The 19,913-nt window shown below is 42.0% G+C and overlaps 1 protein-coding gene across 1 annotated transcript in view; it reads left to right on the top strand.

Moving 5' to 3' along the window:
• MRRF (mitochondrial ribosome recycling factor) overlaps positions 1-19,203 on the top strand; it is a 65,330-nt gene extending 46,127 nt beyond the window's left edge. The window contains exons 6-7 of the mRNA XM_007936746.2: positions 9,738-9,897; positions 19,126-19,203. Of these exons, the coding sequence (XP_007934937.1) occupies positions 9,738-9,897; positions 19,126-19,203 (238 nt within the window). The remainder of the gene's footprint in view (positions 1-9,737; positions 9,898-19,125) is intronic.
• The last annotated feature ends 710 nt before the right edge of the window (positions 19,204-19,913 follow it).

The following is a 19,913-nucleotide window of genomic DNA, read 5'->3' as shown; positions in this document are numbered from 1 at the left end:
GGAACAGCCAAACTGTTTTCCATAGTGACTGCATCATTTTATATTCTTACTAGCAGTGTATGAGGGTTTCAATTTCTTCACCTTCTTGTCAGCACTTTTTTCCTTTCCCTTTTTTCTCCTCCCTCTCATTTGTTCCTTTGTTCTTTCTCTCTCTCTTTTTAAATTATTACCATCCTTGTAGGTGTGCAAGGAACTCTGGTGGCATGCCTAAGGCATTTTGACTGCTAACCAGAAGGTTGGCAGTTCAAACCCACCAGCCACTCCGCAGAAGGAAGACTGGGCAGTCTACTTCCATAAAGATTTACTGCCTAGGAAACCCAAAGAGGGTCACTAAATCGACTCAATGGCAATGAGTTAGGTTTTTTTTTTTTTTTTTTTGGTTTTAGTGGGTGTGCAGTGGTATCTTACTGTGGTTTTGATTTGTATTTCTTTAATGACTGAATGTTGAGCACCTATGTATGTGCTTATTGGCTGGTTGTGTATCATCTTTGGAGAACTGTCTATTCAGACCCTTTATTCATTTTTAAATTGAATTCTTTGTCTTTTTATTGTTGAAGTATAAGTATTCTTTATATATTCTGGATACTAGATCCTTATCAGACATACGATTTTCATCCCTTATTTTTAATTTCAAAAATAATGCACATACAAAAATTAAAATTGTATGGAAATACTTTAAAAAAAAAACCCAAACAGATTCTTTCCTGTTTCCCCACGTGTCCTTCCTAAAAGCACCATTGTTAAGTTTTGTATATATCCTTCTAAATTAAAAAACATGCATATAAACTAAAAAACCAGTTGCCTTCAAGCTGGGTCCTTTTCTTCTAAAGAGCCCCTGGGTGGCATTGAACCACCAATCTTTTGGTTTGTAGTCAAGTGCTTAACTGTTTACATCACTCTGAAAAAACAAAACTCACTGCCTTCGAGTCAATGCCAACTCATAGCAACCCCTCCTTGGGTTTCCAAGTCAGTAGTATCTCTATGGAAGTAGATTGCCCAACCTTCTTGCTGAGGAGTGGCTAGTGGGTTTGAACCGCCAGCCTTCTGGTTAGCAGTCACATGCCTTAGGCACTATGCCACCAGAGCTCCCTACACCACTCCGGGACTCTAAAAATGCAAATATAAACAAACTGTACATACATATTTAGCTTACATAAGTGGAATTAAATATCCGTAGTAACACAACTTCCTTTTTTTTTGGCTTAACAGTATACTGTGTGCATCTTTTCTTGGTGATTTCATTATTTCTTTCGCTGCATAGTAATACCCATTAGTGATGGGGAAACTGGGTTCAGAAAGTTTAAGTAACTTGCCCAAGGTCACAGATTAGTCACCAGAGGAGCCATTATTCGAACATGAAGCTGTCAGCTTCCGAAGTCCATGTTCTTGTCACATTATCACATTGCTTCTTGGGCTGCCGACCAGGAACCTACCACCGTCTAGTTCTGTGGCGTCCTTGTGCTAGCTGCTTTATCAGCCTTGTGGCTCTTGTTACGAGGGTAGTATGAATAATATGCACATTCCAGGAAATACTGCTAATACCTTTTTCTTACCCACACACATACAGACCTCTAGCGATCTTGAAAGGAAAAAAAAAAAGAAGAATGCCTAATGACCTCATCTGGGCTGGGGCAGACACAACTGCATTTGAGTAACTGCAGCTGCCTTTCTAGCCCTGTTCTTCCCGCTGCCTGTTGCCATCACTGCTCTCACAGGGCCGTTCATTCTGGCAGAGGATTTTCAGTGTTGCGTTTCTTTCTACCTTCCAGGCCTGGGTGAGCCTCCGTGCAGTTTTAGGGTACCTGTCTTCTGTTCAGTGTTGCTCCCCACCTGGCGTGTAGCGTTTGAGGAGCACTTCTTGCTATTGCAGCTCTTGAGCAGCAAATGTGTGGAACAGGGCTCTCCTAGCACAGATGCTCTGATTGGAAATGCATGGAAATGCCATCAGGAGTGAAGTGTGGAGCGTGAGCCAGCTGAGGAGAAAGGTGCTAGCAGCGCCTGTGCAGAAGCTGCACACAGGACGGGTTCCTCCTCTCCCTCCCCCTCCTTTGTCCTCCACTCTGTCATACACCCATTTATGGTACCTGGTAGTTGACTGCTGTGGATCAGATCATCGTTCCTCATGCTGGGCTGTATTTCAAGATGGCGTATCTATTTTAGTCAGACGCTGTCTCAGGACACTCCTTTCAAAGCAGGTAGCCCAGAGGCAACAGAAGTTACAGCTGGTGGTAGAAATTTTTCCAAAGTGCTGTATTTCCTTTGCGCTAAAAGCACTCCTCGCCTATAGAAAGTCTGATGTTTTCATGAGACATTAATATATGCAAGACAGGTGGGAGGTTATAGGGGTGGAGGTGGAGGGTGGTAGCATGTATCTAGAAGAATATCAATGTAATTGGGTCACATAAGCAAAAAAAAAAACTTCCTTCAGGGCCAGAGGCAGTGAGCAGCGCCCACCAGAAAACAATGACAGGGCATGGGTCTACTGCTAATTGCAGGCTTATGCTTCTACTGAAGAAAGCCTCCTGAAGCCCAGTGAGGAGGTGGCAAGGTTTTCTCTCAGAGGAGCCATCAGAAATGTTCTGATGGGCCATTCTCTGAAAGGGCATCTTCCTTCTCCCTCAGATGGTTCCCCACAGCTGCTGGAGCAGAACTCAAGTCCCCCGCCTCACCCCCAGCCTGCTGTTCTCTTCTCTTCTTTTTCTTTCTGTCTCTGCTCACCACTGCTCAGTAGCTCAAGCTTCAGGTCACTAAATCCTTAGTCACTGTTTTCTCCCTTACCGCTCACATCCTCTTGTCCCTAAGTCCTAGAGATTCTGCAGTAAGGGTAATAACGCAGCTGTCCTGTATTAAGCTCCTGCTGTGGATGTGTATTGATGGTGTCCAAGTCCTTGCCAGCCATCAGTTCATTAAATCCTTACTTCTAGCCTCTTAGTGATATTCTGAGGAAAGTGAGTTTGCAGAAGATGAATATGCAACGCAACACAACGCACTGTCGTGGAGTCGGATGCGACTCATAGCAACCCCTCCTTGGGTTTCCAAGGTGGTATCACTGCGGAAGTAGATTGTCCAACCTTCCTTCTAGGGAGTGGCTGATGAGTTTGAACTGCCAGCCTTCTGGTTAGCAGTCAAATGCCTTAGGCACTGTGCCATCAGAGCTCCCCAGAAGATGAACTCAAAAGTTCTGAAGCTATTAAGTGGCGGAGCTGGGATTCCAACTTAGTTCTTCCTGGCTCTAAAGCATGTCATTACTACCTTTTAAAGCTCCTTTAAGAACCAGAAACCCTTTTGAAGTTGAGTGTCTGACATGTTAGACTGGTTTTTTGCTATAACCACCCAAGTTGAGCATGACTTCTTCAGGTATACACCTGATGTATATAATATAGCCTTGTACATGGGTCCCATTCTAGTTGAAACAATAGGAAGTATCATTTCAGTCAGTGGGATTCTCTGTTGTGTGAGTTACCAGTGAGGCATGCCATCTGCTTATTGTTCATGTGAATACGCTGAAGGACTTTTGCAGGACAGCCCCCATCCAGGATGTTCCTGGAAGACCTGCCTGGTGGAGTTTGTGCAAACAAAGTGTGACCCTGCCAGCTCAGCCGAAATCCCTGCCTTACATTGCGAAGCTCTCTGACTCCAGCGGAAAAGGCTGTTGTCTTCCTCACACAGCCAAGAAGCTGTGATAGGGTGGGTCCAGAACTCACTGTCTGCCTGCTCCTGGACACTCTTGCCATGTCCTTAGATTTGTCTGCAAAAATATACATCTGATCACATTTCCTCTGCTTTACTCAAAACTCTTCTGTGCTGTTCCACATTGTCCTTAAGAACAGTCACTAGAACTCTTCATTTGACATTGAAGCCCTTGCAATAGTCCTATCCTTGCCAGTCTTTTCGGCCACCTCATTTGGGACAGTTTTTCACCTGTGCATTCTGTACTCTAGACACATGGCTTTTTTTCAGTCCCTCAAGAGCGTAGCTTCCTTTTTACCTGGGGAAAAAATGCCTTTACTTTTACACATGCTATTCCTTTTGGAGAGAATGATCCTCCCCTATCCCTTTCACTCTTGCTCATCGTAAATTAAATATCACTTAACTTAAATATCTCTACATTCAGTTTTTGGAGTCTCGTGGAGGCTTGGTCAGACCCTTTATCTTGCTCATTGTTTTTATAGACCTCCATATATTGTTATAATACTTTTTGAAACAACTGTAATTTATTGATTAATTGTGCATGTGTTTGTTTAATGCCTGCCTTCCTTGCCATGTTCATATAGGACAGAGTGGTTCCTGTTGTGTTTAATGCCATATTCCTTGGATCTAGCATAGGGCCTAACACGTAGTAGATGTGCAACTGCAAACAGTTGTTGAATGAAAGCATTGGCCAGTGGCCCCATCCCCCTGGCACACCTTAATGGTAGCCCAACACTCCTGAACCAAGTTGGTGAAGATCTGACTCTTTGACACCTAGGAGGCTGTGGCCCCACCCTTTGAGAGCTAGAAGCACATTTAACATCCACATTTTTAGCAACATTCTGTTGCTGGTGCCGTATGTGTTCTCTAAGACAATAGAGACTTTGTCTGTAGCTCTCCACACTTCCTTCTGAGCCCTCACCAGAATTGCCTTTGGTACAGTGGCATTACTAAGGGGTTCTGGGGGTGTAGACTGTAGTCCCGTGACACTGTCAGAAGGAGTACACTAGAATGACTGTCTAGAAAATTTCTGTGCAGTTTTAGTAGAAATTTATTATTTTTTAAATAAAAATATCCTTGTAGTTAGCTATTACAACAAAAATATTTTTTGTAAGCCCCGCTTATATGTATGAATATGCCTACAAGGCTAAAACTCTGTGGTGATTTACTTCTTGTCCTCTCCAATGAGCTACAGCTGTATTTAATCACATATTATTCTATGATTAAAATCAATAATAAACATTAGTAAGTATTCTACATGGTCTGGTACAGAAGGAAGTCCCTGGGGGAGAGTAACACTATAAGTTACCATGTTGGGTGACACCAACCCTAGTGAAGCTACTGCTTTTTCATGTACATAATTCTACCAAATTGTCTTCAATGCAATCTGGGCTTTTACTGTTAGGCACTTTAAGACTCTTCTAGCCTCTACCCAGTTCCAAAACTGCTTCCATGTTTTAGGTATCTGTTAGAGCAGCATCCCATTCCTCGTAGCAAATTCTGTCTTAGTTATCTAGTGCTGCTTATAATAGAAATACTTTTGTTAAAGTAGATAGTTTTAACAAATTTATTTTTCTCACAGTTTAGGAGGCTGGAAGTCTGAATTCAGGGCTCAGGCTCTAGGGGAAGGCTTTCTCTCTGTCAGCTCTGGGAGAAGGGCCTTGTCTCTTCAGCTTCTATTTCCTAGTTCCTTGGAGATCTCCATATGGCTTGGCATTAGTCTTCCCTTATCTTTGATTGCTAGCTTACTTTTTAAATCTCTTTTATATCTCAAAAGAGATTAACTCAAGATATACCCTACACTAATCCTACTTCATTTGCATAACAAAGAACCCATTCCCAAATGGGCTTATAACCACAGGTATAGAGGCTAACATTGACAATACATATTTTTTGGGGACGCAATTCAATCCATAATACCTCTTTTCTGCAGCTGACTGTTTACTGTGCATCTCTAAGATATTTTCTAGATCTCAACACAGAATGACTTGCACTTTCTATGTGCTTCTCCCATATAAGGTCTGTCCCTCTGTCCCTACAGAGAAAGAGTATGACTGCATAGCAGTAGTGGTCAACAAATTTGTCTTCACCACAAGAATGAGCCTCTGGAGAAGTTGGACCAAGCCTCCCTCCACTCTGGATCTCCTCGGCCTGGTCCAGGATGTGGTGTGGAGCACACGGGCTCAACCGGTGCTTGATGGGTGTAGAATGGGTGCTCAGAACCAAGTGGTTGAGTCCAGAAGCCTAAAATGCGTACTCTAGCATATACTCACAGCATCACAGTATGTGAAATGGAGGTGATCAGATGTATTAATCATTGATTTGGAAGGAAAATGTTTCCATAATACAGTATGTTTCTTTTTCTGAAACATACGTGTCCTCGTTGTATCATGAGGAAATAATTAGGTGTGTTTGATTTTAATCACATTCGTGAATGCTATCATTTATTCAAGGCTACTATGTGCTGCTCTCTTTATCAGTTCTTTACATAGGTTATGTCTACTATTCCCAATGACTCTAAGATGTCTTCATTATCTTCACTTTAGAGGTGAGGAAACTGAGGCTCAGAGATTAAGTAGTTTGCCCAAGGTCAGCTTCTAGTGATAGATGTGACAATCAAACAGGTCTCTGACTGGAAAACCAGTGCCTTTTCATCATCCTACAGTGTTTTTGATCCCATATTTTAGATACTGTTCTTTTTAGTACTCCAATCACATGCACATAACTTTACTCCTCTCAATCTTTCCTATGCCCAGCATGTCTTCCTGCTCCTCCTTTCTCTCCCCTCCTCTCTACACCGTTCTTCTCATTTCTTACAGCACCTTTTGGATTGTTGCCTCTGTATTTGCATCCTGAAACTGTAATGTTTTTGTCAATGTCAGTAATAATTAGACATTATTTTACATGGATATCTTCTGGTGTTAATCGTACTAATGTCATAGTTTGTGTTACTAAGTACAAAATAATACATTTTGTTAATCCCAAATTACATATATTATGGTTTTGTTTCCTTTATACAGTCTTTTGCTCTAATATTTTTTGAGTTTTTAAATTTAAAATACATGTTTTTCCTTTCATTTAAAATATAAATAGAAAAAAGTAGTGAGAGGAAGGTTAGTTAGATATTTTTTTCCTTCTGTTAAAAGTTGTCTAAGCAGTAGAATACCTATTTCAATTTATATATGAAATGCAAGACTGGAAAACTTCAATAAGATCTTTTTAAGAGACATTTAAGATGTTTCTAACAGACTTAAAGTCATTCATTTTCTGCCTCTCTTAGCATTTCAGCAGGGCTACGTTTTTTGAATCAGTGGATCAAGTTTTAATTTTCCTATTCCTTTCCTGTACTGACATATGCTTTGGCAGAACAAAAAAGAGACCTAAACATGTCAGCATGGTTTTTGTTCAATGAATTAAAAACCATAAAAGTAACAAGATCTGATCCAAATCCCTAAACTCCTGACACGGTGGTTTTGTCCTTCTCTGTCCCAAGATTCATGTTACTGATTTTGAAAAGCTTTCTGCCTGGAAGCAGAAGCAATGGCAGCAGTGCATGATTTATTTGAAATAGATTACAAGGGGTGGGCAGCATGGGGTCGTGGGGAGAACATGGACCAGAAAGAGCTGGGTTGGAGTCAACAGTGCTGCCACTCAGTCCCATGGGCAGGTCATTTAATATCTGTGGGCCTCGTGTTTCTCATTGGGAAATGGGGTGTTAGAATCTAGTTTGAGGAGTTGCTGTGAGGATCTATGAAGTAGCATACTTAAAGTGCTCATCTTACATTAAAAAAAAAAAAAAAAAGCCTTGTTGCCATCCAGTTAGTTTTGACTCATGGAAACCCCATGTGTTACCGAGTAGAACTGCCCCATAGGGTTTCCTTGGGTGTAATTGTTACAGAAAGTCACCAGCCCTTTATTCCGTGCACCTCTGGGAGAGTTCAAACCGTCAGCCTTCAGATTAGTAGGCACATGCACCACCCACTGTAGCCTCACCTACCTTACACAGAGGGCCTGAGAACGGTCATTAGGATCATTTTTATCTTGAGAGCATCTTTAAATAGCTGAATCCAGAAAGATTTATTTATAACACAGCTGCCACTTTGTCTTCAGAGCTTATCCTTTTTCAAAATTAAAAAAAAAAAAAAAATCATTCTATCAGGGAGAACTATTAGATGCCACCAAATCTTTAGTACCACACTGAACAGGTGCCTAGTACTTGAGATTTTATTTAGGCAACAAGAACTAAGGAGTTTTGAGGATCAGGGAGCATATACCAGTGATGGCCATTTCAAGACCCAAGGGATAGAGGAATTTTGTAAAACTTAATGGCTTTTGAGACAGCATTTGACATTATATAAGATACTGGACTTCTTTGGACCCCATTTCTTCTATAAAATAGGGTTCATGACCTCATAAGACCCTCCATGGTAAGGCTTTCAACCTTTTTTCTTGTCTTGTCACTTTCTTCTGTGTTGTCTGTGCACTAGCCAATACTTCAAATGGAAGTATTTGCAGCTTAAGCCTTTGCACATGCTCTTTCCTTTGCCTGGATGTCCCCAGGTTGGCAGTTTGTCAATTGTAGAATGACAGCTTGCATTCATTCTTCAGATGCCAGTTTGGTGTATTAGGATAGGAGGGGATGTGTTGCAGTAACAAACAACTCCAAAATCTCAGTAGTTTATGTGATGAACAAAAGTTCATTTCTTGCTCATGCTGCATGATGGGCACTATTCCTCGTAGTCATTCTAGCTGATAGAAACTCCGTTTCAGCACGTGCTGAGACCAAGTGGAGCACACCCTGGCTTTTCAGGCTTCTGACCTGAAGTGACACCCATCATTTCTGCTCACATTTTAACACCACACCTAACTCCACAGAGCGGGGAAATGCGTGTCTGTTGAGTGCCTAGAAGAATAAGAATGAGAATACTGGTGAACAGACCTAATGACTACCACATTTAGATAGCATTTCTTCAAGGAAGTCTTCCTTTACTGACTCCTCTCCAAAGTTGGAATCAAGCTCCCTTCTTCTGTGTTCTGTGGCACCTTGTACTTGCCCAGTTTCCTTGCTGCAACACTTACCACACTGTACTGTAGCTGTCTCTTGTCACTCTCCCTAGCTCCGATTCCTAAGAGCAGAACGCAATTCCATTGTGCTTATCACAGTACCCTCAGTAGCCCGCAATGGTTTTGATATGTTGTAGGTCCTCACTTTGTAAACGATGAAGAAAGGAAAGCAGGGCAATATGCTGGGCCGCTTTGCTAGGTGGCTGTGTGTAAGTGTAAAGTAAGGATGATAGTAACTGCCTCATACGGTAGTTGTAAGGATCAACGTACAAAGTTGCCTGACTGAGTATTTGGTTTACAGTAGGCCCTCAGTATGCTCATTGTTACTATGATAAAGATGTTAATTGTAAACATAAGAACCATTTATTAACCATTTACAATGTGCCTCATGTTACGATGGGTACTTTGTGGAGGTTAACTGGTACAGTGGTTCTTACGTATGATATTGGAATTCATGTTGTATCTTGGCTTTTGAGGTGATTCACCAGTAATTTGTGATAATAATCTTTAAGACTCTGAAAGTTGTTAATTACTTGGTTTGGGTGATTTAGAGATGATGCTATTCCTGTTGCATTGTGCATCCATTTGCACTGCCTTCTTTAGTGGGAGAGAAAGGGGTGGAGTTATGGCTAATAATTACCTACTTTTGTTTAACACTTAAAATGCAAGGATCAATGAAAAAAAATTTATGTGCATCAACTCATTTAATTCTCACACTAACCCCACCAAGACAGGTACTGATATAATCCTCGTTATATAGATGGGAACTCTGAGGCCCCAGTTATACAGCTAGTAAGTGGCATAGCCCTGGCTCATGCTTTTAAGCAATACTTTTACTCGTTTTCCTCAGATAACTCATTACTGAGCACACCTACGGGCACAGATCAAGAATGCTGAGTTAGTGGACAGAGTGATGTTAAATTCCTTGCCAGTAGTTTATGTACAGAATGATTTTATTGACTGTTCCTTTTGTCTTTTATTAGAGTAACTAGAGAGCACAGAGAGATGCTGGTGAAGCTGGCCAAACAGAACACCAACAAGGCCAAAGATTCCTTAAGGAAGGTTCGTACCAATGCAATGAATAAGCTGAGGAAATCAAAGGACAAGGCCTCGGAGGACACCATTAGACTCATAGAGAAACAGGTACTGTTGCCAACAGAGTGTTGGGTTATGTATCTGACCTAGTGAATAGTTTATACATATCTGAAGTGAGGAAAATCAAAACAGAATACCCATTTCTTTCATTCATATGATCAACTTTGACTAAGTTCCTGCCCTGGGTCTAGCCTGGGAATATGAAAAAGGATAGGAGACTTTGGAACTTTTACAATGTGCCAGGCTCTGTGCTGAACACCGTACATTGTTTCATTTATCCTTGTGTGAGGATAAATAAAGCTGGGAGGTGGGTAGTGAGGGAACTGGCCCTCAGAGTGACTTGCCCCAATTAGCACAGCTGGTATGTGGTAGAAATGGGGCCCAAACACAGGCAGACATTCCAAGCCTGCTCTCTGTGCCCTCCAGTCTGTCACTGGTTTTCTGGGTACTGAGAATGAGCACCTAATGGTGTTCTCAGTGTGCCGAGAAGTGGCACTTGAACAAGTCTTGAAGTACTGGAGAAAATAGTAAGAGACAGGGGTGAGGGTAGAACAGCATATGCAGAGCTGTGCTCATGTAAAAGAGCCTGTTCAGTTTGATCACTGTAGCTTGACCGTAGGATGAGACTAGAGAGTGGACAAAGAAAACAGAATGGCTGGCTCATAGAAGGGTGAGGAGTTTGAACTTTAATGTGTCCAGAGTTTCCCACATTGCTCTGCATCTGTATCAGTCACCCCCAGTAATGCTACATAAGGAACTACCCCAAAACTCAATGATTTGCAACAGAAACCTTTGCTGCTTCTTCTCGTTTCTTTGGGTCAGCTGGAGTTCAGTTGTTCAAGGCTGGGCTCACTGGGCTTGGCTCCCGATCTGAGATTGGGTCAAGTCTGCTGTACATACTTCTTGATATTCTGGAGTCAACCAGCTTTCCGGGTCATCATTTCATGGCAGTAGCAGATGCCCAAACAGTAAGCCTAACATTTTTTAAAGGCCCACCAGATGATTCTGATACAGTAACTCCTTTGAAAGACTTGTTCAAGTGCCACTTCTCGGCACACTGAGAACACCATTAGGTGCTCATTCTCAGTACCCAGAAAACCAGTGACAGACTGGAGGGCACAGAGAGCAGGCTCTGAATGTCTGCCTGTGTTTGGGCCCCATTTCTATCACATACCAGCTGTGCTAATTGGGGCAAGTCACTCTGAGCCCTAGTTTCCTCACTACCCACCTCTCAGCTTTACTTATCCTCACCCATTTTTAAGTATCTGCTCGTGTCATATCTCTTAACATCTTGGCCAAATCAAGTCATACCAGTCAAGCCCAGTATCACTAAGGCAGGGAAGTGTATGTTCATGGAGGTTGGGGGAGGGGATGAGTATGTATTGAACAATAAGTAATGAACCACAGCATTATGATCACCTAGGGAGCTTATAAACATACAGGTATTTGAGGCTTTATTCCCAGAGGTTGATTCAGTGAATCTAGACTGGGACCCAGGAATCTGCGTTCTTTAAAGGCCCACCAGATGATTCTGATACAGTAATTCCCTTCCAAGAATCTTCTGGAGGAGGAAGAGGTGAGACCTGTGTTTATGAAAGATAACTGTGGTGACCAGGGTAGGAAACACTGCAGAGGATAAGACTGGAAGCAGGGAGCCTTGGGAGGCTGTTGCAGAAGGCCAACCCGGAAATGATGATCTGAGCTTGAGTGATACAGTGGGAATTACTGAGTCAGGAAGAGATTTACGAGTCCTTGTGCATGTGTGTGGTCTGCCTATAGTTGATCCTCACCTCAGAGTGGCCCCATTTGACAGAGTTGAACGGCCCCATAGGGTTTTCTAGGCTGTAGTCTCTGCAGAAGCAGGTCACCAGGTCCGTCTCCTGCAGAGCCACTGGGTGGGTTTGAACCTCCAACCTTTCAGTTAGCATCTGAGTGCTTAACCTCTGGGTCACCAAGGCTCTATCTGGAAATAGAATTTGTAACGTTAAGCATGATGTAAAGCTCTCAGCTCCGGAATCTCCTCATCCATGATAAAGCATTATTTTGGAAGATTGAACAGGAGTGTGGGCAGAAAGGAGAACGAGAGGCAAGAAGTGGGAGGCAGGGAGTGGCATCAGGGGGATACCTGGGGAGGCCATAGCTGACTAGCTGCTCCCCTTCTCCTGGACCAGTACTTGAATGCCAGCCACCATCACCTAGGAAGGATTTTAGATAGATCCCTGGGCCCTGCTTCTGCATTTTCTGATTTGGTAATATGATGTATACTTTTAAAAAGCTCTCCAGATGACTCCTTAAAAGCAAACATGAAAAGTAATGACCCTGACAATTTATGCTAGAGTTAGGGAGAAGTTGTTCTGTACTTGAATCCCAGTGTACTGTGACCTTGGAAAAGTTACTTGACTCCTTATAATAGTCTGTTTCTTCTGTAAAAAGGAGATGGTAATTCCTAACTTGAAGGAATTAGATTGCCTGGCACCCAGATTCTTAAGCTTTTTTTTTTTGTCCTTTTCTGCTGCCCTCTTTCCCTGCATTATCTGAAAGAGGAGGTTCATAGACTAGGCTGGCCGTTTATGAACACTCGTCAGGCCTCTTAAGACTCTGGCCCCTGGCCCCGCCTGGGCCGGTCCTGGTTTGTCTCCCAAGGTTCTTGTTGTTGTTATGTGCCATCGAGTCGGACCCAAATCATAGCGACCCCTCCTTGGGTTTCCGAGACTGTATCACTACTGAAGTAGATTGCCCCATCTTCCTTCCAAGAAGTGGCTGGTGGGTTTGAACCGCCAACCTTCTGGTTAGCAGTCAACTGCCTTAGGCACTATGCTACCCTGGGTACTACCCTCCATTTCTGCCGTTGGCACTTTGCCTTTGCCTTGCTTCTGGATGGTAAGCCTGTGGGCCTCTGGGCCTGCCAGGCGTGCTTCACTCAGCAAGTTAGGCTATCTGCTTTGGGGGCCAGAGTGGCTCCTTGCAAGAAGAATGATCAGATAAGCCAGGGACCCCTGCATAACCCGCAGTCTAGATAACACTCTTCAAAAGACCTTGCTGGTGGAGGGAAAGCTGGGCAGACAGGAGTGCATAGTTAAGAAGGACACAGGGAGAAAGGGTCACAGGGAAGGGAAGTGAGGAGAGTGGTTTAGGGTTGGAGATGGTAATTGGGGAGTGAAACCAAATGTACACTAACTGTTGAATGTAAAACAAATTCTGCTTTGTAAATTTGCACCCAAAGCACGCACACACACACACACACACAAAGACCTTGCTGGAAGCCTTCATTCCTTAGCATGGGCTTTTCACCTTCTCTTCAGATTAGATGTTTTTTCTTCAGTGTTGCTTGCTGTCGATTAGTACTATTTTTTGAAAATGAAGATATTATTTTTTCTGCTATGAAGTTAATGCATGTCTACTGTACATTTTTTTTTCTTTTTTTTTTTTTTATTAGGATTTGGGTGAAGATTTACAGAGTAAATTCACTTTTCATACAGCAGTTCACATATACTTTGTGTCATGTCATTGACCAAAATTTACAATGCAGCAGCTCCCCTCCCACTTCCTCCCCATAGTTACCTCTTCCCAGTGTCCATCCCTTCATACTCTTTTGCACCCTAAGCTATCTCCCTGTGCCTAAGCAGCCCTTCCTTCTCCCATGATTGTTCTCTCCAGGGCGTGTGTCTACTTGAGGTAAATGTTTAACTCACATGCCTGTACTTTGTTTGGCTGGAAACCACAGTTGTGGGTTCAATTCCAGACCTGAAGGGCAACTAGGGGCCATAGTCTCAGTGGTTACACCAGGCTCTATGGACCAGCAAACCTGGTCCCCACCTTCTTTTTTTTTTTTTGCCTCCAAATGATTTTGAGTTTTGTACTACATTGTTCTCCCTCTTTATGCAGGATCTCCTACATCCCTTCCAAGTGGATGGCAGTGGTAGCTGGGCACCATCTAGTTCTTCTGGTCTCATAGTTGTATAGGTTGCAGATCGGATGGTGTACCAGTCACTAGGACTGATTGTTTCCATTAATTTTGGTTTTCTTCTTGACGAGGAGAGACCCGTTGTTGCATCTAGACGGCAGCTTCCTAGCTTTTAAGGTCCCAGTCGCTACTCGCCAAAGTAGTAGGTGGAACAATGTTTTGTATAGTATGTTACTGTACATTTTTTAAAGAAAATATTTACCATTTGAAATCTCCCCACTGAGAGATGACCACTGTTAAAATTTTAGTACACAGACTCCGAGCATATATGTAACAGTACAAAAGAAAATATGTAATACATACTACATGATATTCCGTGGATATCCTTCTACTGCAATAATCTTTAAATGGTAGTTCTTACTTAATGTAAGAAAGTTTTCAAGAAACTGCCTAGTATATACTTGATTTCGTTCTTTTTTAAAATTTTTTCCCAACAGAAGGCACCAATCTGGAGTTTTTAGTATGTGTGTGTTTGTGAGTTAATAAACAAAACAGCGGCTGATTGTTGCTTCATCAAACAGTTTTAAAACATTTATTTGTTTACTTTTGTCCTGATTATCAAAGGAATGTATGCTCCTTGTAGAAAGCTTAGAGAATCCAGAGGAGTATTTTTTAAAAATGGGGACAATTAATCACATTATCCCACACCCCAGAAGCATCTGCTTTTAACGTGTTGGAATATTTTTTCCTCATTTTGTTATTTTTTAACTACATAGTTTTTAACATGGTTCCCAACATATAGTACACATATAATATTGTGTCCAGCTTTTCATTTTCTGTTTTGGCATTAAAATCATTAGCTTTTTCTTATGTCTTTAAAAACTCTTTGTAAACAGCCATTCCCAGTGGCACAAAATAGTCTGTTTTGTGGTTTTACCATAATTTACTTTCATAAACCCTCTTTTTGGACATTTAGTTTGTTTAAATTTTTTTGTTATTATAAGCAAATTTGTAGTGACTGTACGTAAATCTTTTTGAGATGATCTCCTTAGGTCAGTGTCCCAAGTGTGGAATGACTCCACAAAGGTAATACGTGCACTTAGGACACTGGGTACATACTGCTTCAGTCACTTTCAGAGTTTCTGGAATATGTGTACTTTTCTAAAAATTTTGCCTTTCCTAGCTAATACTGGTGCCTAGGATTTTTAATGTGAGCTTGAAACATTGCTTATTTTGGAAGTATGGCTTTTACTTCTGCATTCCACAGAGAGGTTTGAGTTATTCTTTATTTAAATTCATACAACCTTTCCGGGGGATACTATGTCAGTGTATACCAAAAGCTGTACATTTCTGATTTGGTGACTTAAGAATTTATTCAAAAGAAATTGTTAAGAATCTTTTTTACGAGGCTCTTTAGGGTCACTATGAGTTGGGATCGACTCGATGGCAATGGATTTGGTTTTGATTTGGTTGTTGATGTATTTTTAATAGTTGAAAACTGGAAATTAAATTTCTAACAGTAAGAAAATAATTTTTTTACATCTATTCAGTGGAATTTATATATACAGACAGCTATTAAAATATTTGACAGACTGCAATTATTTTGATACTTACAGTTTTTTTAAAAGGTAGGTTACAAAACAAAATTATAAAATGATTTTATTTTTATAAAGAAAAGTTAGCATGTATATAGAGATTGGTAGTTTATTCACACCAACTTATTAACGATGATATTCCAGGTGATGGGATGATGAACAGTTTTAATTTTTTTGCTAAAGTTTCGTTTTTAATTTTCCAAAATTATTTTTGGTTCAGGTTTTCTAAAGCTTTATTATGAAAGTGCTTCATCTTTGGCGTGTAAGAACGAAAGGATTCAGATGTAGGTTTCATGCCTGCAGTCATAGCTGCCCTCCCCCCAACCTGGCCAACCCCCAGCCCAGGGCAGCTCTGCTCAGGAAGGACCAGTGCCTTCCTGCTCATGATTCTGACATCTGCCAGCCTGCTGTCTCACCTTAACTTTATTTTGCCATAAATGGGCCTGCTGAACATTGAAAGCACTTGGCAGAACCCACTGGTAACTCTGGCCAAGATCCTTTCACTGCTGCCTCTCTCTGAGAAAGAGTGCTCTGAAATGAGGGAGGCTGGGTGCTCGTGTGGCTGAAGGAAGGAAGGGCTCTTGGCAGCCTAGGTAGGCAGGGAGGCTGGGCTGGGTGAGGCAGCGGGCGGGAGCAGCACCGGTCAGCATCATGGCTGTTCTGAGTTGGGCCCCCGAAGGATGAGTTGTACCTGGACCTGTCCCAGGAGTGTACTGTGTGCTCCTGCCATTCCCCTTCTCTGTCCCCGGCTTTCATTATCCTGAATTTATAAGGAACGAAAGTGATGTTGATGATGACAATGATAATGTTGATGGTTGTTATAACCTTTACAAAGCAGCATATTATGATGGTGTGAGCTCTTGGCTTTGGAGTCAGACAGATCTGGATTCAAATCCTAGCTCCTTGACTTCTCAGCTGTTAAGGTCAGCAAATTGCTTCACCCTTCAGAGTTTCTATTTCTTCATCTTTAAAGAGGAACTAGTAATGCCTTTCTCACAGGATTAGTATAAGGATCTAGTGACACAACACACTTAACAATGGCTGGTATGGTTACTGGTCTCCAGTCATTGTCCACTCTGTCCGCCCATCTCACTCCTCTCCCATCCTGTGACTGCATATGAGGCCGGCATCGACTGCTCTAACATGCTAACACAGACTGCCTAGAATGAGGAAGGGCTAGGCCAGGTGCTGTGGACCCCTCAAGGGAGTAGGCGCACCATCCTGGCAGGTGGGAGTGGGTTAGTTCTTCCCTCCGCCACACCAGTGACTTTCTGTGTGATCTTGGGCAGATCAGATAACAGTCTGTGCGTTGGTTTACTGCTCTGTATAATGGTGATAATGCCTGCCCCACCTGCTTTATAGAGATTATGTGAGGCTACTGGATTCAGATGACATAACAGAGGATAAAACACTTTTGTACAATATAAAGTATTATGCAACTGTCATGTAAAATAATATCCATAAAATATTAAAAAGGGATAATAATAATATTTCATATGTTGCGAGGATTATGTGAGATAATACGTGTGACGTTTAGCCCAGCGTCTGGCAGGTAGTAAGAGCTCAGTAAGTGATAGCTGTTGTTGAGAAGTCTGATAAAGATGGAAAAGAAAGTTAGTAAATATTTTCACTGATTGATTAATTTAAAAGGAAGTCAGGAAGTGATAGTAAAAATCACAGTGACATAGCATTTGCAAAGCAAATGACCAGTTTAAAAAGTGCTTGTGTATTTGTGATTTTGTTTAACCCTCATAACTACTTGTACTCCCTGAGGAAGGGACTGGTGTCTCCATTGGATAGATGAGGAAAGTGAGACTGTGTGGAGTGACTTGCATAGTGTCTCCCCACTGAGGCTCCAGCCCAGCACCTCTGCTATCAAATCCTTACCCTAGATGCTCCCCCCAGTTCCCACCCCCGTCCCCGGACTGCTCTCAAACCCATTTTCTCCGAGGAGGCTGGTAGCCCCCATTCCTGGCTGGTCCAGGCTGCCAACCCGCCGGTGCTGGAGTGCTGCCGGGCACCTTGCCTGAGGCAGGCAGCTGCGGAGGGTGGAAGCAGCTTGAGGGTTTGCGCTGGCTGAGTGAGGAGGACCCCAGGAGCCGCTCGGAGCTTTGCTTTCCCAGCTGAGAAATGTATGGCTTGTTGCTATGGTAAGAGCCTGACTGCTGCCTGGGACCAGTTGTCCCAAGTCCTTTTTCCTTTCTGCCCTTTCCGATGAATTTCAGTTCCTAATTCCTGTCCAGGACCTGTGGTCTGCAACTAAGGATGTCCAACAGCCGCTGTGCTGCGGGGCACGCAGATCCTGGACTCCATGCTTTCCCCTTCAGGGCTCCCTGCCTCGGGCTTCCTGCCTTCGGTCCCTTCTAGACGTGGGAAGGAGGCTATAGCACTTGCTAAACTGTAGCATGTTTTATTTTTCATTCTTAGACGGAGTGCATGTTTGTTGCAAAAAATCGGGAAAATATGAAAAGCACAGAAACAGAGGATTTGAGTAATTACCCACCTTATAAACATTTGCTGAGAACTTCCGTGTGCCAGGTCTCCTGCTGGGTATGGCAGGCCCAGACATGAGTAACGTGTTACCTGTGCTCCCATCACTCAAAGATAACCACTATTCGCGTTTGGCACGTTTACTTCCAACGTTTAAAATATGCACCTTTTCTTGGGATGTATTGGAATAATTACTACTATAATTTTATATTGCACTTTTTAAAATTTGCATGGTAACATCATTTTTTAAATGATGCAAGTAATATCTTGAAACATTATTGAAAAACAAAATTTTTTTTCTTGCTTAAAAAAACAATCCATGCTTATTCTAAACCATTCAAGCCTCTCAGAAATATATAATGAACTCTTTTCACATTTATACCCTGACCACTAAGCATAACCTATCTTAACCATTTTTAATGGCTATATATATATTCAGATACTTTCCCATTGTGTAATTTTAGATTTTCTGACTTTTTATTATTATAAATAGGGATACATATCTTTGCCTATAGAACTGAAGACAGTTTTTTCAGTCGTGGTAATGTCCCAATTGAGAGATTTTGGGGTTAAACGGTATGAACTTTTGCAACAGTTTGAATTTCTCTTGGTGATATGTGAGCTTATCCATTTCACCACAGCTTGCAGGCGTTGAATATTGTCATTAAAAACCACAGCATCAAAGTTTGCTAGTTGAATTGTATCTAGTTTTAATTTGGATTTCTTCAGTATTTATTTAGTTTTCCATGTTTGTTAACCAGATGTACTTCATCATTTTTCAAGATTTTTTTTTTTTTTTTTGGCTTAACTATTGAGATCTTAATATTTGTTTCATTAATTAGTATGAGAGCTTTACAACAGAGTGTCTGAGATGGAGAAAATTCTAGGCGCTCATTAAGAGAAACATAAGGCTGGCTTCCCTGTATTATATAATAATAGTTAAGAATTTAGGGCTGTGCAATCAAAGTTAAATTTATCAAAATTTTAATCAAAATTAAATTTTGTTGCTACACTTTCTACTTATGTGTCCTTGAACAAGTGATCTAGCTGCCTCAGTTTGCTCATCTGCAATATAAGGATAATGGTATGTATTACAAGATTATTGTTAGGAATCAGTAAGAGTGCATATATAAAGTTTTTCATAAAATGCCTTAGTAGGACCTGACTGATGTGAGCTTTTATCACTATTAGTATTTCCCAGCTATCCTATTCATAATTCTGGAATATTTGTCCTCTCACTCTCTTCCCCTCCCAGTTAGGAGACCGTCTCATTTTGTGTTTCTGCAGATCAGCCAGATGGCCGATGACACGGTTGCGGAGCTGGACAGGCATCTGGCTGTGAAGACCAAAGAGCTCCTCGCTTGAAAGTCCACAGGGGCCAGCAGCACGCCAGAGCTGTTTCTGGTGGATCCCGTGGGTGATGAATTGGGAGTTTCTGCGTCTGCGTGGAATGCTGGCACCCACTCAGTTGTTGGTCCCTGTGAAGCCCGGCCTTCCAGTGGGACACCTGGGCTTGCTCACTTTCTTCCTCTTGGCTCTCGCCTGCTGTCGGGGGTGGCCCTCAGAGAGTACTGCTGGTAGAGGGTTGTTCACTTGGGGCATTTGTCTTGACTGTAACATCACCAAGGAACTGGGACCATTGGCAGAGTTGCTCCTTGTCTCAGAAATCTCCTTTTCAAACAAGCCTCCTGTGTCCAATTTGAACTCTGCTCGGGGCTGATGTGAGTCTTCACTTGTAACTGGACACCTTTGCTAAAGGCCCATTTTCACTGAATAATAAACTCTTAAATAAATTGGAAAAAATAAAAACCACAAAGGAAAGGATAGAGTTGGTCTAGACTGATGATCTCTCAGGACCTGTGCTTTTTTTTTGCCACGTTGTCATCTTAACTCATGGTATTTTCTTTGCCTGGAACATTCTTCTGTTCCTCCTCACCTAGCCAGTCTTGTTTATTCTTTCGGTCTTAGCCTGGATATCATTACTCCTTGGGCAGTCTTCCTTGTCCTGCTAACGAACCTACGACCCCAGTTTTGGCTCTGATAGCACCATCTACTGCTTTTATCTTTTTTTGTTA

The sequence above is a fragment of the Orycteropus afer genome, unplaced genomic scaffold (genome assembly GCF_000298275.1).
Source record: "Orycteropus afer afer isolate SDZICR_OR568_19922 unplaced genomic scaffold, OryAfe1.0 scaffold00037, whole genome shotgun sequence".
Lineage (NCBI taxonomy): Eukaryota > Metazoa > Chordata > Mammalia > Tubulidentata > Orycteropodidae > Orycteropus > Orycteropus afer.
This window is presented reverse-complemented; position numbering and strand designations above follow the sequence as displayed.